Source organism: Talpa occidentalis, unplaced genomic scaffold (genome assembly GCF_014898055.3).
Source record: "Talpa occidentalis isolate TD23 unplaced genomic scaffold, MPIMG_talOcc4v2.1 talOcc4.4, whole genome shotgun sequence".
NCBI classification, from domain to species: domain Eukaryota; kingdom Metazoa; phylum Chordata; class Mammalia; order Eulipotyphla; family Talpidae; genus Talpa; species Talpa occidentalis.
The window spans coordinates 44,817,485-44,842,046 of NW_023604295.1; the positions used below are offsets into that span (position 1 = coordinate 44,817,485).

The 24,562-nt window shown below is 41.3% G+C and overlaps 2 protein-coding genes across 3 annotated transcripts in view; one reads left to right on the forward strand and one right to left on the reverse strand.

The window, feature by feature from the left end:
- Positions 1-372: 372 nt before the first annotated feature.
- DTX3L (deltex E3 ubiquitin ligase 3L) lies at positions 373-8,910 on the reverse strand. 2 transcript variants are annotated; one of them, XM_037525446.2, is made up of 5 exons: positions 8,714-8,910; positions 7,411-7,574; positions 3,822-5,360; positions 3,194-3,411; positions 373-2,286 (listed from the first exon to the last, which is right to left on the reverse strand). In XM_037525446.2, exons 1-5 carry the CDS (start codon positions 8,892-8,894, stop codon positions 2,217-2,219), a joined length of 2,172 nt encoding a protein of 723 aa, XP_037381343.1. In that variant the 5' UTR covers positions 8,895-8,910; the 3' UTR covers positions 373-2,216. The 2 variants fall into 2 exon arrangements, with proteins under 2 accessions (XP_037381343.1, XP_037381342.1); XM_037525445.2 differs by having other exon boundaries at positions 7,363-7,574.
- Positions 8,911-9,129: 219 nt separating this feature from the next.
- The window catches only part of PARP9 (poly(ADP-ribose) polymerase family member 9), a 30,450-nt gene continuing 15,017 nt past the window's right edge, over positions 9,130-24,562 (forward strand). Inside the window, exons 1-6 of the mRNA XM_037525447.2 lie at positions 9,130-9,176; positions 12,970-13,076; positions 14,424-14,457; positions 16,668-17,512; positions 19,661-19,882; positions 21,609-21,830. Of these exons, the coding sequence (XP_037381344.1) occupies positions 12,972-13,076; positions 14,424-14,457; positions 16,668-17,512; positions 19,661-19,882; positions 21,609-21,830 (1,428 nt within the window). The 5' untranslated portion in view covers positions 9,130-9,176; positions 12,970-12,971. The remainder of the gene's footprint in view (positions 9,177-12,969; positions 13,077-14,423; positions 14,458-16,667; positions 17,513-19,660; positions 19,883-21,608; positions 21,831-24,562) is intronic.

A 24,562-nucleotide genomic window follows, 5' to 3' on the forward strand; every position in this document is an offset into this window, starting at 1 on the left:
TCCTTTCACCCCCCACACCTCTGGCCTACCCAAGTTCTAGTATGCATAAATAAATAAAATCTTTTAAAAAAATAAATAATGGTCTTATATGTTATGTCTTGATATGGCAGATGGCAGAACCTATTTAGAAAGGGTAGGTTTGGGGATTCTGAGGTGCCCCTTACCCTGTCCAATAAGATAAGTACACACAAAATCAAGCACAGATGTTGGCACATGGTAGCTCATTCTGCCTGCTGTGTCTATGCAAGTATCTTCTGCTTCCCTTTTCCTAATAAACTTGGCCTTTTCAAATGTAAAAAATAAAAGATGTTGGCACACATGACATATGTACACTATATTGTAGGAAATAGCCACAATCTCAACCTAAAGGAAAAAATGGAGTTAGAAAAGAACATAGACAATCTGTTCACAGTAAGGATATGACTTTATTTAAGGCAGAAAGAGATGATATATCTTCCACAGAGCATGAGAAGTTATCCAACGGTTCACAGCCAATTCACACCACGAAACTTGCATCCACATTGTAATGAGGGATTCAGAACTTAGTAAGAACCAAACTTTTGCTTTTTTGAAGCAAATTTAGCTCAAAGACCAGCAAATACAAATGAACCATAACTATAATGACTTTAATGAATATTCGTGGTAAGTTAAATGCATAATCTTCAACTCTGGACAAAGAAATAGATTCTGGGTTTTTAAGTTCTTCAAACAGGACTTTCTTGGAAGAAAACTGCTTTGCATAGGAATCCATTTCTGAGAGAAGCCCAGAATAATGGGATTCCTCAGCCTACTTCATGGGGAAGTACAGTTTCTGGGGTACAGAATAGCTTCTGGGATGCAGACGTCCTGGAGTCAGACTACACTTCAAACCCTAGCATTTCTACTTATTAACTCTGTGACCTTTGTCTGGGTGCTTATCCTCCCTGTGCTCAGTTTTGTCAGCTATAAAAAGGGGATGCTAATCGTATCAATCACATAGGTATGAAGTTTTCATAAAAAGTACACAGTAAACATTATCCATTATTATCTAAGCCTAAAACTTGCATAAGTGCTATGTACACCTTTAGGAAAATAAAGACATCTCATTTGCCATTTTTGGAGAGAGACTAGTATATGGATAATCAGATAATTTGCTACTAAGACTTTCTTCTGATTGAGAGAACAATTTGAATTTTTGATATGTTTGTTATGTATCCCTTATAGTAGATTCAATTCTTGCCTTTTCTCTGTCAAAAGAGAGTATCAGAGAAAATGATTTAAGGGCGAAAACAAGACATTGCTGGATTTAGGAAAAACTACTGTGAGGTCTATAGTTACTGAGAAAATGACAGTCTATGGTAAACTGACGTTACTTATTAGCTAAAACTGGAAGCAGGATAAATTAAAAAAATACCAAAATATCCAGAAGGGAAAAAAATGTTCAGAAATGTGTAACATTACAATGCTGGGGCAAGTGCCTCTCATATGGCAGCTTATAAGGATTGAGAAGCAAGGACCAGTTAGAGACTTGGCTAGTTCATAAGCCAAGTATTTTGTAGTAAGAAACTCAGTTTTCCAAATCACTGTTGACTTCAGAAATGGCTTCCTTACTCGTTTTGCCAAAGATTTAGGGAGCATGTATCTCTATGCTGGGTTATTAACCATCCTTATTTACAAAACTTTATTAAGCACCAACTATATACCAGTATCTTTGTCTTGAAAAAGAATAGTCTTATTCCTTTTATTACCAATGGTTGCCCAAACTCTGCTCCTAGCTACATTTCTAGCCACGGGACGAAGGAAAAGTGGATCTCAGATTTTTCATTACCAAAGCTTTCCCTCACCCCTCTTTCACACTAAGATTTTATTTTAGGGTGGAGATTAAAGAGCAAACAAACAAAAACTAAAGGACCATCCCAGAGATTGTAATAAAGAGGAATATTTGGCAGCTAGAATATAGAAGATTTCAGACCCATAGATAACCACCTCCCACAATGATACAAGAACAAGGCTCAACACCTCCTTGTCAAAATTACACAGATATTTAGAGGCTTTTATCTTCCATAAAAAGCAATACTGTAGAAATAGCAAACTAGTAGATTCTCACACATACCACTTCTTTAACAGATGAAAACTTTTAAAACATTGTCTTGTCTACGTAACAATTTAAATTGGTGTTTACTTATTCAACTGTGTCATTTGAAAGCTTGGATCAAGATACCCTTCCAGCATTCTCCTTATTCAATACCTTTATCTTTCAGCTCCTGTTTGACACGTTTCAGATAACCAGGATCAGGGTAGCCATATCTGCAAAAGGAAAATGCTCCTTAGCTTCAACACAAATGGTTTTAAAGACTCTATAAAGCAGATGCCTTGGTATTAACATTCAGTGTTGCAAACATTCACAAGCAATTCTGAAGATGAATGACTTAAAATCACTTATAAGTGTGCAGAACGAAGTCATTTAGCTAGATCCCGAGCCTAGCTCTCTGCCCAGGATCTGCCTTCCAGCAAGACTTTATTTTCAGCTCTTAGTAAGTAGTGCCTCTCATAAAGTTATATTACACTATACTTCATGGGCAGTAATAGTGTTATAGGAGGATTTTTGAATTTGCGTAATTTGCAGAAGTCTCAGGATATATTACCTTTTGAATACTAAGGGTCTGAAGTGTTCTGAGTTTCATAGAGAACTGGATTGAATATGATTCAACTTCCAGCACCATTAACTAAGACTTTTTCCTAGAGTATTGCTGACCTAGTGATTTTTTTTTAAATAATAAATTTATTTTTATATTCCCCATACAATTGCCTAGTGATTTTAGGATTTCTATGAACCCATGGGAGAAGAGGGCAGAAGGGTGATCTTAAAAGACAAAGCAAACAACATTCTGAGGATCTTCCCTTCAAATAGAATGAAACCCCATATTAAATCATCTTGGATTCCATTCAACTTGAATTCTGAAAACTCCTGCCCTTTGATGCGAAATTTAGTCACTCTGATACTCTGTGGTTGAGAGAGCAGGTGATAGGACTAAATCTTTCTCCCTTTATTTCTTTCTCCCTTTATTATCAACCCAGATTAGCATCCCTCAAAATACTTAACTGTATCCAATCCTATTGCTGTAAACAGTCTCCTTATAGCCACATCCTCAAATTATCACAGTTGTTTTTCTAAATTCTGTTTAGCATCCAATATGTTTCAAAAGGTTCTCACCCTTCTGGTCCCCCAAAACGGTTCGTCTTATGGTGGATATCATTCCATGTAATGACATTTGGGAGACCTTGTGTTCGAGAATACCCCACTGTGAAAATCAGTTTTTGTTTAAAAGCCCTTTGAAGCAGTTTCAAAACCTTATTTCCTTCTTCATTATCTGGCAAGTATGCAACTCGCCGTACTCCAGGATAGCTCACTCCTGGATTTGGGTGTTCTTTCTGTATGAAAACAAGAAAATGTCACATGAAAACAATCCTCATCTAAATTTTACTATATATGGTAAATACATGTAAGTACACCTGTATATAATATGTATGTATTTACGTATAGATGTGTTCACATGCAGACAGAACAAGTAAAAAAAAGTGAAGATTTGTTTATAGTCCCAATAACTCATATTTTTCTTCTTTCCCAAAATTCATGCTGAGAACATTATTCACCTTTCTCTCTCCCCCTACCTTAATACATAGTTACCATCATATGACTACCTTAATAGACACAAAAGATAACTTAAGTTACAAGAAACAATCATTATCCTGGGCAATCCACTATCTAAATGGGAGCAGAATATTGCCCTGGTAATCCTAAAATTGTGGAAAGAAACCCACGAATTTTCAGAAATACTTACTGTTTGTATGCCTCCTTCCATAGTATAAGTAATCACAATGGTGTTACAGAATTCATAACCTGGAAGTGATTGTTTTGCGATAGTGATAGCCATGGTTCCGTCTGGCTGATTTCCTTTCTGGAGACCGTAGCTAACCTGGCACACAGGACAGACCGGCTTATCTTTCATGGCCTTCTGGATACAAGGGGCGCAGAACTCATGCTTACATTTTGACAGCACTTCTTTGTCACTAATAGTGTCCATACAGATGACACAGTAGTCCTTTTTCTTGTCTGTTCCCGCAGGCCCTGCACTGGCAGAAGGCAGGAATGTTGGTGAAGCTGTTTTTGAGTCATTACTATCGACATCCATGGGTGTTTCATGGTCTTCATTCTGTTTCTCTCCGGCTAATGGAGACATTCCCAATTTTTTTAAAACATACTGCTTTGCCTCTGCAAGGAGTTTTGGCAACCCAATCAAAGTCATTATCTCTGGGGTTATGTGAGAGTATGTATGTGGATGCTTTTTTCTAAAGTCATCAGTGAACCTAGTTCCATGTAAGCGCTCTCTCTCTTTGCCCCAAGATTTCAGTGAAAGAACTTCTCTCGTCAGCTGACATGAGACCTGTTGATAGACATCGATGAAAGCTTCATAAGCGTGCACAGACAGGTCTAAGTCCCTGTGCCTGGGTTCAAACAGAATGGAGGTTTCCTGACCATTCTCAATAACTTGATATTGAATGTCGTACTTTTGTTCTATCTCTGATATCTCCTGGAGTAATTCAGGTTTTAAAAGCTTATAGTGAGCAGTGTCAACTCTAATTCCACTCATCATGTACCCAGGAGGTGATATTTTCACTGGTACCTTGGTAAGACCTTTAAAGGTTTGGGGGACAAGAAAATGTTTGGCAGCTGACATGTCATGTTGGATCGTAGACAGAGTTAGTTCCTTTTCTTTCTCCTTTATAGGGAAATTTGTTAACTGGTGATTCAATTCCTGTTTGATTTTATTTGCCTGCTTACTGCCTGCTAAAAGGGAACTTGGCTCCAGATTTCCTACAATCTTCTGAAATTCACTGGTAAAACACTTGAGAGCTCCTTCGCGGTCACCCGACTTATCTGAAGTGAAGTCTACACAGACCATATTCACAGACAGAGAACTGTCCTGAGTTTTCATCTTGACACCAAATTTCTTCTCTATTGAATCTATTGTACCAGGACAGTTATGTACGAAATACTCAAAGTAAGGTGAGGGAACTTTCAAATGGTTTTCATCTGACTTGGCTTTTGATTCAGAGGGAGAAATACTGCTGTCCCAGGCCTGCTGGTGGAGAGGCGCCCTCTCCCTTGTCAAAGCAGATTCCTGTTTGTGCTCATTTTCCAGGAGTTGGTCATTTAAGAAGCAATGTATATTTTCAATGTCTCTGAAGTCACCACACAGCTTCTCAATCCCATTGTCATCCTTGATTCTTTCAATATTGGGATAAAGAGTGGTTATGCGTTCCCTCTGCTCTTCAGAGACTAGCTCGCAGTTCAGTTCAGCTGTGACGGTAAGAAAGATCTGAAATTTTGAAAGAAATAAAGAAAATCTTTCAGATATCCAGGCCTAAGGTCTCCTTTCGGGAGACTGTCTAGAGACCAGAGAAACTACCACTGTGTCTCCCCTTAGCAAAGTGGCACCTTCTCTCTTCCTTTTTGCAGGGGATACAGCATGTTATAGCCCAGAGGCTCCAAGCCCTGTCTGCATGTTAGAATCACTTGGGGGATGGGGATAAAAAACCGGTCCTCCCCTGGTGGCGCAGCGGTTGAGCACTGGACTGCCGAGGCTGCCTGTGCCTTTGTAGCACCTGTTTGTTCCCCAGCCGCCGGCGAGGGTCCCACAAAAAAAAAAAAAAAAAAAAAAGCCAAGGCTCAGGCACATCCCAGAGATTCTGATCTAAGAGCCTGGGCATGAGCATAATAAAAAAAAAAATCTTTGGACAAGATGTCTGGGTTCTGGAACTGCCACTATCTGATTGGTCTTGGAGAACGGGGTAGGTGGAAGGTACTCCACTTTCTAGGCAAGCTGCAGTAGTGTGAACCTGGCAGGGAGACACAAATCTGAGGAAGTTTTTCCCCATTACTATTTTATATCTTCTTCAGCCCTTCCATTTATCATCACCATCATCATTTATTAACTAAACACCTAGCTGCACACAATGTTGCCAGGCCCTGGAAACTCTGACCTTTAGTTCAAACATAAAATAGACACATGAAATTAGGTACAAAGAACAGAGGCAAATTGAATATAATATAAAACCAAGTTCTAATGTTCTGTTCCCTCTCAAGCAAGGATTTTGCACATACTATTTCCTCTGCAGGTAACATCCTTTCTCTAGATCTGCCTTCAAAATGTTTCCTGAATCCAGATACTTCTTATACCTCCATCAGAACCACTGCAAGTCCAAGCCACTATCATCTTGTACCTGACCCACTGAACCCCTCCTAACTGGGTGCTGACTTTCCCCTCTAGCCCCTTCCAACTTGGAGTTCTCCAGAAAGCAGCCAGGAAGGTCCTCTGGAAATGTAAATCTGATCACTGCACTGAACTGGCTCAAAAATCATCTGATAAATCCCCACTTTAGTTAAAATCTAATATCTTCAGTTTCAGGTCCTAAAGATCTGAAATTTGGAGTACTTCCCCAAGTTTTTCTTCTATCACTCTCCCTTGCTCACTGCCCTCCAGTCACACTGGCCGGAATCCCTCAGGATTCAGGAGGTAAGATTCTGTCTGGGAAGGAAGTGCACATTTGCACTTAAATATCTCTCTGCCTAGAACATTCTTCCCTCAGAAATCCACTCCCTTACTTCTGCATATCTCTACTAGAGATATGTCACTTCATTTGAGGTTTTTCATAATAGCCTATTTAAAATAGTAGTGCAGTCACTGTCTTTTATCCTGCTATATTCTCCTTTTTAACACTTACCACAGGTAGACATTTTAGTATATATCCACTTGTTCACTATTATTGTGTTTCCTTCACTAGAATGTATGGTCCCTGGGGGCATAGTCTGCTCTGTTCCTGGCTGTTACCCCAGGTCCTTTGACAGTGCCAGGCACATATATACAGTAGGCAGTTGATACTGTTTTATTGTATGACTCTGCTGGCTGGCTCCTTCCATCATTCTGGTCTCAGACCAAGTGGCACCTCCAAGAAGTTGTTTCTGACTTCTGGTAAGAAGTAGCAGCACGTCTGTGCCCTGGTCCTGTCGTCGCTAAAACAAACCTCCATTATATTTTCTACTCTGGTCCTGTTACTCTCTAAAGCAACCCCCCATTATATTTTCTACTTAGCACACACACTCTTAAGTTGCTTTATTAACTTATTGTCTTTCTATGTAAATCCCCCATCCCCACTGCCACCAGGGACCTGGTATATTATAATCCCCTCATGTCCCAGTACCTAAAACAATGCCTGGTTCATAATTAAAGGCCTGTGCAAAAGGACCTTGGATCAATAATAAAAGGTATGATGACTGGAAAGGAAGTTATGAGGACATACCCACCTGCTTTCAATACTTACCTTTTGGACATAGGAATCTATAGCACTAGGACGGCATTCTCCACTTACATGCTTCTCTCTAGACGTCACACTTTCTTGTGACTGTGTCAGTGAAGATTTTTTGGGTCTGGTATTCTCCTTTACTGGATTTACAGTAGATTCCAGGAAAATATTCACTTCTTTATCGTCAACTGTAATATGGTGCTCTCCTTTTTTCAACACTCTTTCCTTATCTTCAGTAGACATTAAACAAACACATAGAAATAGGAGATATTGCAAATAATCTTCTTATTTATGTATTCACTTCCTGGCCCAGCACTAACGGTCTCCAGCCTATGTCCTGGAAAGGTTGCTTGATGACAGAGGATACTAGATCAAGACTCTGAAGTTTTACTGTATAAACAATGCTTAATGATAATGGAACACTGTCCACTCATTAAAAGTCATGTTTCTGAAACTGTCATGGTTTCCCAGTTCAATGATATGGAATAATATTCATTATATAGAGTTAAGTACAAAAAACAGGAATCAAAAGTGCAGACCTAGAATTCTGTAAATATTCCTGCGTATTTACTGCATTCATTAAAAAAAGGCTAGAAATATTCAAAAAAACAAAAATATTCAAAAAATATTATCGCCATCTGGTTTTCTTCCTTCCTGTCTCTTTTTTCTAGTAAGCATAAATTGCTTTTGTAATTTTCAGAAATAAATTAATGGAACAATTATCTAAAACATAACAGTGGAATTTCTAAATAACAAGAGCTGGCAGAGCTTCGGGGGAGGGAAAGATGTTCTGAGATCTTAGAAATACGAGCCAGGGGTCCTCCCTGGTGGCGCAAGGGGTTAAGACACAACCTATGAAGCTGTCCACAGTGACAGCTGCACGAGTTCGATCCCCAGGCTGGTGCGGCTGACCTCTCCTGGCTTGCCTGCTGCTCCCTCAGCAGTGTACTTCGGTCAATCTGCCTGTTCTGTTCCCCACGCTGTCTCTGGTGAATCCTGTCACACACACACACACACCCCACACACACACACCCCCCCACACACACCTCTGGCCGGTACCTCAGCTCTTGTATGCATAAATAAATAAATCTTTAAAAAAGAAAAAGAAATATGAGCCAGGAGACTGTACAACAGGAAGTCAACTTGCAGGCACAGTCAGCCAGGCTTCCTCCTCGGTGGGGGCCGAGTTTCTAGGCTGCCAGAGCCTGCCTCCAGCACAAGCCTCCCCACCCCACCGCCATTCCTGCTGCTAGCCACATGGTGCCATGCGCCCCCCCACTCTCTCCTAGGTCAGAGCGAACAGGGTCAGCCTGGAAGCCCGCGGGTCTGGGCCCCAGTAAAAGGCCTTTTCACCCCAGACGCAGCTCACCTGCCCTTTCCCTGAACTCCACCCGATAAGTTTCCAGTTTGGTCTCAAGGGGCCGGACGGTGCACTCCCCGCCGCCCGAGGCCCGGCTCTGGAAGTAGCTTTCCAGCTTCCGATGTAGCCGCAGGCCGGGCTCGGACACCCGCACGAGCAGCGGCGACGGCGGACCCGGGTTCGAGGCCATGGCTGTCGGGGTCCGGCGGGCGCGGCGGCCGGGCTCTGGGCGAGGCTGAGGCAGAACCGCCCCGGGTGAGCGGCCCGCCCCGCCGCCTCGGCCGCAAAGTTTCAGTTTCGCTTTCTTGGCGATCCCTCGGGTTCCCGGCAGAGCCCCGCTGGCGCCGCCGCCGTCCTCGGGGTGGGTCCAGGTCCCGCGGGCTCCCGACACCGCCGCGCCCCCGCGCCGCGCGCAGACCCGCGCAGGGCGCCCCGGCGAGGTGCGGAGCGGCCGGCTGTGCAGTCAACGCAAGTAAGTTTCTTCTGCCTCTGTGATCCTTTCCTTCTTAATTGTTTGCCGCGAGTATGTAATTCACAAGCCGGATTCAGCTTAAACGTCACCTGCGTTTAAAAAAAACTTGAATTTGTTGACTTTTCACCCGTTACCTCCCGCTGGCTCGACGTTTTCTGTCCCCTTTCCTGGTTTGGCCAACAGAACTGGGCTGCGCGCGCCCCGTGAGGGAGGGGAAGGGCTGAGGGAGGCCGCGGCGCAAGGGCTGGTGAAGGCCCGGGACTTGTGACTGGAGAGGCACATCTCTCGCGGCCTGCGGGAGGAAGTTTGAAGTAGCTTCTCAGTAAGAGAGCGCGGGGGTGAGGGGAGGGGAGAGCAGAGAGCGGCTGAGCCTGCAGGGCTGCTGCGCTCTGAGGCGCAGAGGGAGCTCTGAGGCCTTCCTGACGCTGAGTGAGGGACATGACAGAAGCGTCTGGATCGGTGCTGTCCAACAGTAATACCGTGGAAGCCACATATGTAATTTCCAAAAATGTAGTAGCCATAGTTTCAACAGTGTAACAGGTGAACTTAATTTTGATGGTATGTTATTTATTTAACACATGTCCTAAATTTAATCATTTCAACATGTAATCAATGTTAAAAACCTGTGAAATATTTGACATTCTTTTTGTCTTACTAAGTTTTTGCAATCCAGTTTATGTCACACTTAGAGCATATCTTGGTTGGAACTAGCCACATTTCAAGTGCTGGGAGAGTTCCATGTGGCTAATGGCACACGTTGGTTAGCACAGGTCTAGATGGTGAAAGGTCTTGAAGATCAGTAGGGAGAAACGGAAGAAATGCAGGGGAAGCAGGAGCTTGCCATGTCCCAGGTGCCTTTTAGGAAGCTGGTGTTGAGGACACCAACGCCTTTTAGAAAGCAGGTGTTGAGGGCCATTTGGCTGGACTGTCAGAATCAAAACCTCATATACTTTACGATTCTGCATTTCCACTTCCAGGAATTTATCCCATTAATTTATTAGCACCTGCGTGAAATGGCCGGTCTACAAAGTTGTTCTTTACAGCCCCCTCATTTTTAATAATAACAAATGATTGGGAACTCCTGAAATGTCCGTAAAGAGGGGGGACTAGCAGTTAAGTAACAAATAGTGCATCTATACCATGGAAGGCAGCAAGTGGTGAAAAGAATGAAGAAGCTGTTTGTGTGATAATATGGGGAAATTTCTAGGACACATAAATAGAAATGGCAAGATGTGTCCTCTTCTGTGTAAAAATGCCTCTGAAAAGATATAGAAGAAACTAATAGCGTTGATTTCCACTGGGAAATGAATTTAATGAGGGGTTTGGAAGGAGACCTTTGCACTTTCAAATTTGAACCAGTAAATGTAATACCTATTCAAACAATAAAATGTAAAATTAAACACTTTTTAAATCTTTGAAAAGAATGTATTGCCATAGCTTAGACAAGAGCCCCCAAGGCTCTGAAGTGAAGTGGTGTCCCTGAACTAGGAGGGTATGAGCATATTTGAAAGTGATTTAGATGATCAAGACCCAGTGATAGTTTGGATACAGGACAAAAAAGAAGATTCTAGATTTCTGACAATAAGGGTAAATGGCCTATCATTTACTGAGTTAGTGGAATTCAAGAGATTGAGCCTGGATTTTGAGGTAGTTGAGTGAGGGTAGGAGGTTAGGGCGGGGTGAGGAGGAGTGACAGCTAAGAGATTATGGGTTCAGTCTTCACAGACTGTGTTTGAAGGGCCTCTTCAGGTGAGATTGAAAAGGGAGAGCCATAACCTAGAGGTACAGATAGGGGATCACATTTGTGACTGGCAGTTGGAGCCAATGGAGTGGGTAAAATTAGGTAAGTAGAATGAGCTGAGAAGTGCTCTCCTCAGAATCCTGGAGCAAATGGTTAAGAAGTAGAACTTGATAGTAAATCCTAGAAAAAGACCCTTAAAGGAAAAATGAGAGATAGCAAGGGAGGATAGTCTAGGAGAAGCCAGAATGAAATACTATGAGGAGGAGTTCAGTAGAGATTAGTACAAAAGGTAGTCTGTTGGGGTTAACAGCATGGAGGAGGGCTGGGGGTGACATAGGAAGCCAGACTGCAACAGGCTGAGCAGGCAGCTGGATGGAGGAGAGTCTGCTCCTCCGTGCTGCCCAGAAAGAGCAAGAAACACAGTGGAAACTTATGATGGTAAGTTGGCAGGAATTTTTTTTTGGTTGTTGTTTGTAAAATTAGAGAGGTTGAATGTTTTGAGCAATATGCTCCGTATTTCTAATTTCTTTCAATTTAGTGGATGTCAACCCCACAACCAAGTCTGTCTCTCAACTTTTAAAATCTAGTCTGAAGAAGAAAACCACCCCATCTAAAGCTAAAGCCCACCTGAGGCTCACAGTACAAGCAGACCCTGGTCTTCCCATTTTTGTGAAAACACCAGTGCCCTCTGGAGGCAATTTGTTCCCGCATTTTAGCATTGTAATAGACTTGCTGCTGCTTTTCCTGACACAGAAAAATAGTGCTCTGATCCTAGGTAGTCATACAAAATTTTTCTATTGCAAAGGTATTACAAATCATTCAGAGTATGGACAACTGTGTCTTTAAATATTTTGTTCATCATTCTAAAAAAAGTCAGTCTATAATGGCTGCCTGTTTGAGGGAAAATCATTAAGATATGTGTCCCCTAATCTTCTGATTTTTATCCAGATATTTCCCTTCCTAAGTAGATCAGGGATATTTATCACAAACTCAGTAACACACACCCTTCACAAGCACAAGTCCAGTTCCCTCTTCCTTCACTCTCCAGGGGTCCTCACACACTCATGAGGATGGTTTTTCCTTAATGTTCTTTGAATACTGTGTTCACTCTTAACCACTCAGTTACCATCCTTTGTTTCTAACTGAGCCTACTCCATCCTTGGAAGCATGACTTTTGTCTCACTTTCTCCATAAAGTTTTTCTGCCGTAACCTATCCTATTTTTCCCTCTTTCTCTGAACTGCCAGTATGATTCCAGTTGGACCTTGTCTGTAAAAGATTGAAGGTAAACAATAACAACAGTAGCAAATACAATGCATGCATCTTCACCAGTGAGATTAAAAACTGCTCAAGATAAGAAATCATGTTTAGGGCCTCCCCGGTGGCGCAGCGGTTGAGCGCTGGGTTGCGAAGCTGCCCGCAGCCTCTGCGGCACCCGTTAGATCCCCGGCTGCTCCCTGGCCACCAGAGGAGGGTCCCACATGGCGCACAGACCTCTCCTGACACCTGCTGCTCCCCTCAGCAGTGTACTTGGGTCCTTCTGCCTGCTCTGCTCCCTGCTCTGGCTCTGGTGAATTCTCTCACCCTCCCGCGTTTCTGACTGTACCCAGTGCTTGCATAAACAAAACAAACAAACAAACAAATAAATAAAACATGCCTCTAAAAAAAAAAAAAAGAAATCACGTTTAATCTTGGGCCTCCCTGGTGGCACAGGGGGTTAAGATGCAACCTATGAAGCTGTCCTCAGCCGCTGCAGCACAAGTTCGATCCCCAGCAGGGGAGCTACCCACAGGGTGCAGCAGGCCTCTCCTGACTCGCCCACTGCTCCTTTCAGCAGTGTATTTCAGTGAATATGCCTGTTCTGTTCCCCACTCTGTCTCTGGTGAATCCTCTCCCCTGTACCCTGAATCCTCTCTGGCCTGTACCCCAGTTCTTGTATGCATAAATAATAAATAAATCTTTTTTTAAAAAAAATTCATTCCTCTGTGTATTCTTACCAAATTCTCTAAGATGCTGTTCAATGCTTATTGTATCCTTTTTTTTTCCTTCCTAGAAATGGACCACAACACTTGCAAACTGTGCTCAGAAAAGGATTTTAAAGGACTTTTAAATTATAAAAATGTTAATAACCCAGGGACCTTGAGGATGGATTCTTTGGAGGTAAAAAGCATAAATGTATATAAATCATGGACTTTGATCAGCACATGATAATTTCTTCCAATAAAAGCAAGAAATCTTCAGTTATATCTGGCATTCTCCAGTGGGGAGTTGAGAATGTGCTTATCCAATCAAAAGAATCAATGTGAGGGTGAATAATCTTTTAAAATGTCCCCTCAAGTGTCTCCCTGGTGGTGCAGGAGGTTGAGCACAGCACTATGAAGCTGTCCGCAGCCTCTGCAGTGCCGGTTTGATCCCCACCGGCTGGGGAGCATCCCACATAGCATAGCAGACGTCTCCTGTCTCGCCTGCTGCTCCCCTCAGCAGTGTATTTCAGTCTGCCTGTTCTGCTCCCCGCTCTGTCTCTAGTGAATCCTCTCACCCTCCCACACATCTGGCCTATACCCTGGTTCTTGTATAAATAAATAAATCTTAAAAAAAAAAGAAGTTGTTACTTATAAAAAAATTAAAAATAAAATATCCCCTCAATATCACTTTGATTCTTACTATTCATTTAGTGCTTCTGCTTTTGGTAGGATAGCGGAAGGAAGGTGATGAATAAAAGCAAGAGAATAGAGAAGTCACCTCATTAGTTTAACCTGAAAATTCTACACTGACTTGTGTCATGAAATAAGCAATTGAACATGGGTCCTTACTGACATTGAGGGATGTAGCTGATGTTCCACATCATCTTTTCTATCTGGGGAAACTCCAGAAACCTTTGGAGATGAGAGATTTGTCTGAGAGATTTGGGTTAGTTTGGTCTGTAACCTTTGGACCTTTTCAAGTGCTAATGTCTAACCCTTCATCTCATCCCGAATTAGAGGTGTATTTGCCTTTGGGGAAGTGGGTAAAATCAATGTTTGCTGGAACATTTAGTAATTAAGGTACTCAGGCACACAGATTAAACAAATAAGCAAACACATGTTCCCCTTTCTTCTCAAATCCAGCACTTTATTTTTATTTTTTTTAAGATGTATTTATTTATTCATACAAGAACTGCGGTACAGGCCAGAGGTGCAGGTGGCAAGAGGATTCACTAGAGACAGAGCGGGGAGCAGAACAGGCAGATTGACTGAAATACACTGCTAAGGGGAGCAGTGGGCGAGTCAGGAGAGGTCTGCTGCGCCATGTGGGTTGCTCCCTGGCTGGCCGGGGATCAAACTCATGCTGCAGAGGCTGAGGATTGCTTTAAAGTGCCGTGCTTAACCCCTTGTGCCACCAGGGAGGCCAAAATCCAGCACTTTTAGCAAGGTTTCTGTTGCTTTGTGTTTATTAAGCTGTATTTGTTATTAGTAATCTAGTTATTCGGTTTCAAGTCTTTTTTAAACCACTCTCATTTTTTTACAGGTTGGTGTAGAAGCAGCTTGCAGTAAGGAATTAGGTAGGATGACCTCACTCTCTCACTTTTATTTCAGAAAATCTTTCCTCTTTGGAGAAAGGAAATACAGAAGACAATGTCTCTTCCCCAAGGGTTCAGGGACATGTTTGCAGGACAGTGTTGTGACCAGCATGTGCCTCGGGAGGGGGTGCTCTCAGACACATGTTCTTTTCCAATTTCCTTTGGTCCTTTCCTTTGCCTAGAGGTTGTGAGATTCTTCTCACCACAGCCCTAGAGCTGATGTGGGCCAGAAGAGGTGACCCTCTGAATGTCCCCTTGCTCAACAAGTTATCAGAAACAAATGGAACCTGTGTAATCCTACGGGTGGCCCATTTAAGATTTCAACCAAAATGTGGGCCAATTAGATCTGATTACTACTGGCTTCTTCTACCTGAAGTCTTTCTAGGTGCTTGTTTTGGAAATGAAAGTTGAAGTAAAATGTGTTACCTTATTTCATCTATTTTAGAATGCACATTTTTTTTCATCTCTGAAGTAAGGCTGCTCCCTCTCAATCACTAGTGTGCCATAATTTAGCTGGCATCATTTTTCCTTTATCTGTATCACATAATAACGATGCCTTAGACTCCAAGAAATACTGTGTCACAGCTTAGGTTCTCCAGAAAGCAGAAGCTGAGGTAGAATTAGGAGTGCAGGTTTATTGTGAAAGGAAAAGAGAAAAAACTGGATTGGGGTAGAGCCATCAAAAGTTATTGAAGGTTAACAAAGCTTTGCCTGCCAGATCACCTAATGGGTGGGGCATAAATGGCCTTTCTTAGCCATTGATGGGGGTTGCCCTTGGACCCTAAGGGACTAACAACTAGAAGCCATCAGCAAACTAAATTCTACCTTCCCTATCACATTCAGGGGGATCTGAGCAGCACGTCTTCTTACCTGCCACATGGAATAAATAATATTTAGTGAGTTCATTTTAATTCCACCAGAATTGTGCCATGAAACTAGCATATGATGAAGAAATTTTTTACTGTAGCACTGACAAGGCTCTTACACATTTGCTGCACCATGCCTCCAAAGGAACGGCTTCAATCAGTGACTAATAGAAATTGGATACATATCCCAGCTCCTTACCCTTGATGGTGATATGACTTGGAGACACATGATCTACATAACTGTCCCCTAATGGAGTAAACTTCATTTGATTCATGACATCTTTATTGTTCTGTCTTTTCATGTCTTTCCCATTTTGCCTACCCCACCTCATTCTCCTGGTGTTTTCTAGGATCACACCCACTTCTCTGCCTCAGAATCTGTTTTTAAGAGAACCCAAGCTAAGACATTGACAATAACAAATAAGTTATATGAATAATAAGTTATATAACAAATAAGTTATATATTTTTGACTTATAATTAAGTTGTTTCCAATACTGTGCCTTAAGGCTGGGTCTTCCCAAAGTTACCATTTTTTATGTAGATTAAAAAAATTTTAATATCATAAGCCCTCATACACACAGTTTTCTCATCATCTGCATTGTATCATAGAAGCTACCACTTAGTACTTACTATATGCCAGTCATGAAACCAAGCACTTCATGGGTGACCTGCTCTTGGAAACTCTTGTACGTGCTTGTCCAATTACATGTCTAAATGAGAAGGAGAATCAGGAAGGAGGCTATATTAGAGGGAAAGGATGTCCTGAACAAACTCCACAAATAGGTTTTATGGACCTTACCCCGACTCCAGACCAAAGATATCCAGGACACCAAGAACTACAAATCCCATAATGTCATCATCACTGAAAGGGAGGATTACTGGGAGTGAGGGTAGAGTTAAGCAGCCATTTTTGGTATATAACCAATCATGTCGGTCTTGGGGTGTGCTTGGTTTTTCTTTGATGGCTCTCAGCATGCTATAGGGATTCCAGCTCAGCGGAACTAGTAGGACTCATTGGCGATTTATCTCCCTCTCTTTCCCCCTGAGTTATTCATTTCTTTATTTCCCCTTCTTTTGTAAATAAACCCTTTATTAACCTTTTTGTGTGTGCCTGCAGTTGAGTCTTATTTAAGTGCTTCACCTGTGCCTTTTAAGTGCACAGGTGAGGACCCACATTTTATATTAGGGTTGCCCTGTAAGTAGCTAGAGGGAATTCCTCTCTCTTTTGTATATAACAGATTCAGTCTCCTGGTGTGTTGTGGAATTACATCTTTTCAAAGGAAACTTATCTCATTTCTTTATTTTTATCTTCTGTCCTTTTCCAGAGACTGGCACTCTTGAAAAAAGCTATAACTGGAAAATTCCCATTAATCACAATGACTTCAACGTTTTAAAAAATAATCAGAATCTGCTGTTTGAAGTCCTCAACAATAAATTTGACTGTATCTCTACCCTGGTTCCTCCAGCCTGGGAAGGTAACAATAAGTCTCTACAAGTCTTCAAGACAATGCTGACTCCTAGGCTAGAGTTGTCTGTCTGGAAGGATGACCTCACCAGACATGCTGTTGATGTGGTGGTGAATGCAGCCAATGAAGAACTTTTACATGGAGGAGGCCTGGCCCACGCCCTTGTGAATGCTGGTGGCTTTGAAATCCAAGAGGAGAGCAGAGCATACATTTCCAAATTTGGTAAAATACCACCTGGTGAGATAGCTGTCACAAAAGCAGGGAAGCTTCCCTGCCAATTTATTGTCCATGCTGTTGGGCCTCAGTGGAAAGAGAGTGATGGAGAGAGATGTAAATTTTTACTTCACAAAGCTATTAACAACATTCTGGAGTGGGTCACAAGAAAGGGGGACATTAAGACAATAGCAATTCCAGCCGTGAGCTCTGGGATTTTCCGGTTCCCTCTACATTTGTGTGCTGAGATAATTGTGGAAACTATCAAGTTACATTTCCAACAGAAGCACCTGAACAGTTGTTTGAAAGAAATTCACCTGGTAAGCAATGAGGATCCTACTGTTGCTGCATTTAAAAGTGCTTCAGAAATTATCATAAGGAGGAATGAACTGGAATCCTGGATGAATCAAGAAGCAATGCCTCCTTTTAACACGGTGGTTGTGAACAACGTGACTCTCCAGATTGTCCAGGGCTACATTGAACAGCAGGCGGTGAGTCTGTTTCTGCTCTCCTGTGCTGCCAAAGGGGATCCCTAAGCTATTGATTACTAGCAAGTATATTTTGAGTATATACTGTTTCAAACACTGCTCAGAAAGCATCTTGTTAAGGTTAGCAGTATGGACATCAGATAAAGAACATCTGGACTTAAATACCAGTTTTGCCATTTACTAACTGGCTGACCTGAATTGCGTTACTTTCTCTTTTGGTCCTTGGTTTCCTGATCTATAAAATGAGGATAATCATAGCATTTGTATCTCATAGTTGAAATCAATATAAATAAAATGCTTAGAATAGAACTTGGTACATGAAAAGTACTTATAATTATTATTGTTTTATTCTTAAGCATCATGAGAAAATGGGGCAATCTGATTCCAAGGAACTTAGTGTCTGTTTTATAATTTTTATATGAAAAATAATTCTCTATTCAAAAATCTCATCGGAGGAACAAACCATTTGAACATTTCTGAAGCAACCTATGCATAGTAACAAAAAAGGATTAATATAAAATGAATTCAAATATGAGAGAGTATGTAGATTTTGTAACAAGCTTTTTCAGAGGACATGAGTTTGAATCTTTTCCCAGGTACAATGGGTATGAATTTGCAGGAGGGAAGCTCTAGGTGGTTAGAATGACTTGATCAGAGAGACAGAGGAATGATAGGCTGAAAATAATGGCTGGACCAGTGAGGAATCCCAGGTGGAACTGTAAGCTGCATTCTGAGTATATCACTCTGGACCAGAAATTGTGGGGAATACAGAGTACAACTTAGCTCAGGTTTCACTGGGCATGAAGGGTAGGACCTTGCCCTGCAGGAGTCAGGGTAACAGTGAACCTAAGTATTTCTGGGTTAGTGAAGCTCCTCTGCTCAGCAGAGAGCACCTTGAGGATGGGGATCATGGCTTCTTCATCTCTGTAGCCCAGGACCTGGTTTGGGTGTTCATGTAGGTGTTGAGCAAATTATCGATGAATAAATGAGGAAGGCACTAGAGATGGGGACTGCGACAGAGGAAGAGGAAGAATATATCGCTATATTCCTTTTTTTCTGGGTCAGTGATGTCACACTTAGGACTCTACTGTGGCCATAATCAAGTAGATTTAATTGTAAAGTGAAAAAAAAATACAACTCATCCTATAATTTATTGGAGCAATAAAATACATACGTACTCATTTCCCCTTAAAAAATACCACTTACTGCCTACAAAGCAATTTGAAAGAAGATTGAGGGGACCTAACAAAATAAGATATTTATTTGATTAGTCATTAATAAGACAATTTAAAATTGAAGTGGAAACATCCTAGTTGGATAACTTTTCTTTAAGTAAAATTTTATGGTGTCTATTTCAGCCACTTTAGGAACCTTAACATTTTTAAAGGGTGTCAGTACTCCAAATTGCAAATTTTACTTGCATTTTCAAAGTGAAATATTCATAAACATCCATGAGAAGGTAGTCCCAAAGGGAACTAAAGCCCTCAGGGTGATTCAAGGAAATGTGGGCATGGAGGGAGAAAAGGATACACCTTCACTTTAGCACAGCTCTGGGGGCTAACTAGGAGGTAATATTACTTAAAGGTAACCCATGTATATGCACAGTCTGTTTTTGAAAGGACAGATGGTACTAGCGAAGTACTCTAGGATGAGTGGTTGAGTGAGGATCTGGGGACCTCTCCAAGAAAGTGGCCTCCTTTTCACTGACGACCTTTTTGTCCAATTTGTATTTACTTTAACATTTTACTACTTACCTTAAAAATAAAAGCATTAGCAAGTAGAAATTTTCTGAGAATTTCATTTCTGTTTAAAACAAAATAGAAAACACACAATGAAATGCAAAAAGTGATGACAGTCGGCCAAGGGAATGAAACCATTTGATAGAGCTTAAAACAAATCACAAGAAATGCTCAGAATCTGCAAATATGGGAGGTATAAGCCAACAAGGTGCTGATAGATGTTTGCAATAAAAATCATTGTTAACACACTTTACCTAATTTCTGAGTTAACAGAGTAATGGCAATCATTAAATGATATTGTGGGTTTATGATCTTCAAAGAGTACTTTTCAAAGCTCTTCTGGTAAATAGTTAAATTAATCATTTAAGAAAAAGTAATTTAAAATTAATCCTGTCCATTTTTTTTCTTTCAGACAGATGTAATTGTTAATTCTGCAAATGCAGTTGGTGATCTTAAAAGAGGACTTGTGTCTCAAGCCATCCTACAACAAGCAGGAAAAGAAATGGAAAGAGAATTTAAGAAAATGACTAACAGAGCTCCAAATCCTCAGTTGTTACTGGTCACAGAAGGATTTAAATTATCCTGTCGTTATGTATACCATGTGTTGTGGGATCCATATTCTAACCGAGTTGAGGTTAGGTCAAAATAAGTTTATTTTTCTAAAGCTTCACAGTCTGTGTAGTCTTTGTTGAATTTCTGTCATGTCATTACATACATGAGGTATTATCAGGTGGTTTCTGTCACTCCTATGAATACTTGACACACTGACTCAGGTATTGTCACAAATTACTTTCAGAAGTTTAATTTAAAATGTTATGTAATATAAGTCATGTCTAAATTTTAAGTATGCAGAGCACAGAGAGAATAGAAACATCAGGGTTCCCTTTCACTTTATCACACACAGTGGGCCTGGGATTCAGCTTCTCATTATTTCCCTCTGTTTGTTAAATCCAGGAGGACCTGGGATTTCCCTTCCATGCCCATTTCTGCCTCATCTGTTACCTGTGGTCTCTTTCCGCCTGTGCTTGCAGTAAAGATTGACTTGTCAGCTCTACATGGAAAGCACATAAAATACACACATTAAAGAATAGAGGGGCTGGGCCTCCCCCTAGCGCAAGGGGTTGGGTGTCAGCACTATGAAGCAATCTTCAACTACTGCAGCACGAGTTCGATCCCTAGCCAGGGAGCTGACCCACATGGCGCAGCAGACCTCTCCTGGCTCGCCTGCTGCTCCCCTCAGCAATGTATTTTAGTAGATCTGCCTGTTATGTTCCCCACTCTGTCTCTGTGATTCTTCTCACCCCACCCCCATACCACGGGCCTGCACAGTTGTATGTGTAAATAAATATGCATAAATAAATAAATCTTGTGTGCATAAATAAATCTTTTTAAAAAAGAATAGGGGCCTCCCTGGTGGTGCAAGGGGTTAAGCACTGCACTATGAAGCAATCCGCAGTCTCTATGGCATGAGTTCAATCCCCGGCCAGCCAGGGAGCAACCCACATGGCGCAGCAGACCTCTCCTGTCTCGCCTGCTGCCCCCCTCAGCAGTGTACTTTGGTAAATCTGCCTGTTCTGTTCCCCACTCTGTTTCTAGTGAATCCTCTCACCCACCACATCTCTGGCCTGTACCCCAGTTCTTGTATGCATAAATAAATAAATCTTAAAAAAAAAAAAAAGAATATGGGGAACCCATGAGATATGGAGAGAGAAACTTTAATGCCTTCTCTGTCTGTTTTTATTCTGTCACTATTCCTTTCTTGGCTACAGAGAGCCCTCTAATCCCACATTGGTTCTCTAATCACTCTCTACCTCTCGGTTTTCCAAGGTTCTTACAAAGACAGTCTTCCTGTATTAGTCTTCAGTTTGGATGGTGAAATGTTGAAGGAAAGTTTAACCTGCCAACTATACTAGCACTTTTCAAAGAGAAATTACATGCTAGATCTTATTGACATTGTATACATACTTTGCTATTTTAACCTCTAACTTTTGTTACATTTCCAAGGGCTGGTTATGTTGACCTAGAAGGAGCAAAGGAATGGGCATAAAGTGACGGTTGGCTCTCTGACCTAGGGAGATGGGCAAGGCTACATAAACTGGTCCCCAAACTTCCTTCATAGCTCAAAATGGACCATTCAAGTACTTTAGTTTCTTGGTCCTTTGATTTCTCACTATCTAACCTTATAGATATAATGGGTTCCCTTTGGAGTGAGAGCTTTTTGCCTTCTGAGGAGGCATGAACATGGCTCTGGGCGAGAGAGGAGGTTTGCATTGTAAAATGTGGGCAGGAACAAGGGGTAAGTGAAGTTTTATTTTATTTTTGATGCAAAGACTGATCTTAAATTTGTTTTTTTCCTGTAGACGTTGGTGCATGTAATGAAGATATGTTTGTCAAAATGCATTGGTCAAAATGTAACTTCAATTTCCTTTCCTGCCCTTGGAACTGGAGAGATTGGTATATCAATGACTACAGCAGCAAAGATCATGTTTGACGAAGTCTTAGAATTTGCCAGACAGTATTTGGAAAAAAAAAAATTAACTGTAAAATTTGTGATTTTCCCAGCAAAAGTGGACCTATATAAGGTAAGTTAATATTTTAGAAATGTCCCATAGATCATTCACTCATTCATTCAGCATCTCTTTAGTATCTCCCTTATAAGACATTTGGGGCTGTGTGCTATACAGTGTGGTGATGATCTAACTCGCTGAGATTTCATTTTTATCAATTGTCCACCTCTGACCCATTAAAGAATGTCATTATGGAAACCAGGTTTACCAACTACCTAGCTTCTCTCTTTTCCTTTGTTGGCCTTTATTCTTCCTTCTGCTCTTGAAGGTAAGCAACTTTCTAGTTTCAGTGTGGCTTCTTCTGTTTCTCGCTCCCTCTCAGAACACTATTCTTACAACTTCTGCCATAACTTCTTCAAAGTCCTGTCTTCTGAGCCATCTTCAAACCCTTACTCCCTATCCTATTTCACTTCTCCTTGGATATCTGACTGTTATCTTAAATCCATTTTCGAGTCAGTCAACTCCTTGGACAAATGAATTTACTTATCTGTACCTCACCTTTTAAATGGCATAATAGCTACCATCTTATTGAGCTATTATGAGAATTAAATAAGTTAATAGATGTAAAACACAGAATAGTACCTGACACACAGTAAGCCCTCCTTGACGGTTGAAGGTTGATTGTTGTTATAACAGCTGTAATGAATTACAATACACTGAGTGCTAAACAAATTACTAAATCAAGTGAATTGCTTGGTATCTTTTTTCCCAATTAGATTATAAATTCTTTAATTGCAGGAGAATATTTGGCTACTTTTGCCATATCCCAATATCGTCCTCAAATGCAGTTGATTCTTACTGTTGGAGAACTCAGAGCGGAATCAGTTATGTTCTAACACAAAGATGGAGGGACATGTGTGTAGGAGAATGTGTCTGTGTGGGGAGATTTCTGTGTGCAGTATTTTCTTTTCCTTTCACCTCAGCTTTTTGTTGTAGAGTGGGCAGATTAAGCTGCATTTCTAACATGTTAATAAGTCCCTGATATATGTATTCAGCATAATTAGCAATATATATTGCTGTGCTGATCTGCCTTTAAAGTAGCATCTCTTTGCCTTGTTCTCATTTATCTGGCATTTTCAAAAAGGATTTCAATGATATTAAGGAAGAATAAAAAGGAAGTGAAATATATTGAAATACCTGAAGTACGATGAGATACAGCACTTTATTTTTTTTAAAGATTTATTTTTTATTTATACAAGAATTGGGGTACAGGCCAGAGGATTGGGAGGGTGAGAGGATTCACCAGAGACAGAGTGGGGAGCAGAACAGGCAGATGGACCGAAGACACTGCTGAGGGTAGCAGCGGACGAAGCAGGAGAGGTTTGCCATGCCATGTGGGTATCTCCCTGGCCAGCCAGGAATCGAGCCTACACTGCAGAGGCCGTGGACAGCTCCACAGCGCTGCACTCAACCTGCTGCGCCACCAAGAAGGCCCAAGATATAGCATTTTAAAATAGGTTTTCAGACATAAGTTTCTGCTTCTGCCAACAGCAATATCCAGATGCTGTCACTTCCCAGGGAGCTGTCTGGGTTTGGGATAGGATGGGCCTTGCTCAGTGCCTGGCAGAGGGAGTGTCTCTGAACATTAGTTTTCTGATCATTCCCTTTCCCCCTTCCAGCCTGTCTTCATATGGCTGGTTGTCATTTTATCTCTCCCTACAAACAAGTGAACTTATATTTGTACTAGCTTGCTATTTTTTTTTAAACAATATAAAGGTTCTTATTCCTTTTGCTGCCTGACTAGATATAGGGAGGTGTGTAATGTTTGCTGATTTTCCCTGTTGACTTCAGGCTATCCTTGCAACATCACTGACAGCAGGGTTGAGAAGAGGGTTCTCATGAGACAACGTGGACTATCTCTATGACACCACTGTGTCTTAGTCACTGTTAATCTGCAAGATGGTGGCAAATTACCCAGTTAAGTAACTCACTTTCTTAACAAAATAAATCATCCTGCCATTTAAATGAAGTTCACCAGTCCCCGTGAAACAGAGAACTTCTACTGGGCTCAGACAGGCGCCCTGAGTACATCCCTGAAATATTCATGTGGATCACCTACCCTTACAAGAAGAATTAAACACATGTAGAAAAAAGCCTCATTTCCAACATACATACAAAAATGTACATGGCAGTTCAACAAAAGTGGGAAGATCAACCACAGTCTGAGGGCTTCCCTAGGGCCAGCAAGAAAAATTGCTGGCAAGTATTGCATCAGCCAGGTACCATGCTAAGAAGAAGCTGTCTCATTTCAATTCTCCCTCAATCCTGTGATAAAGCCACTGCTGTCATCTTCATTTTACAAATAGGAAAACATAAGTAGCCCAGAGGTTAATATGCACACACTAGTCAAATGGCAGAACCAATTTCCAACCCAGGTCTGTCTGTCTGAGCCCAAAGGCTGTGGTTTTTTTTAAAATAAATTTTATTTTTATATTCCCCATACAATTGCAACCCCCTTATTTTGACCCCAATCTCTCCCCTCCCTGTCCCCCATCCCCCATAGAGTGTCTCTGGTTCATAGTTGTTTGTTGATTTTGATTTTCACTTTCTTATAGTTATTCATTTTCCTGGTCCCTTATTTAAGTTTTCTAGATTCCTGCTATGAGTGGGACCATCCGGTATTTTTCTTTTTCTTTCTGGCTTATTTTGCTGAGCATGATCCCTTCCAGTACCATCCATGTTGCTGCAAATTGCATGTGTTTATCTTTTTTGAATGCTGAGTAATATTCCATGGTGTATATGTACCA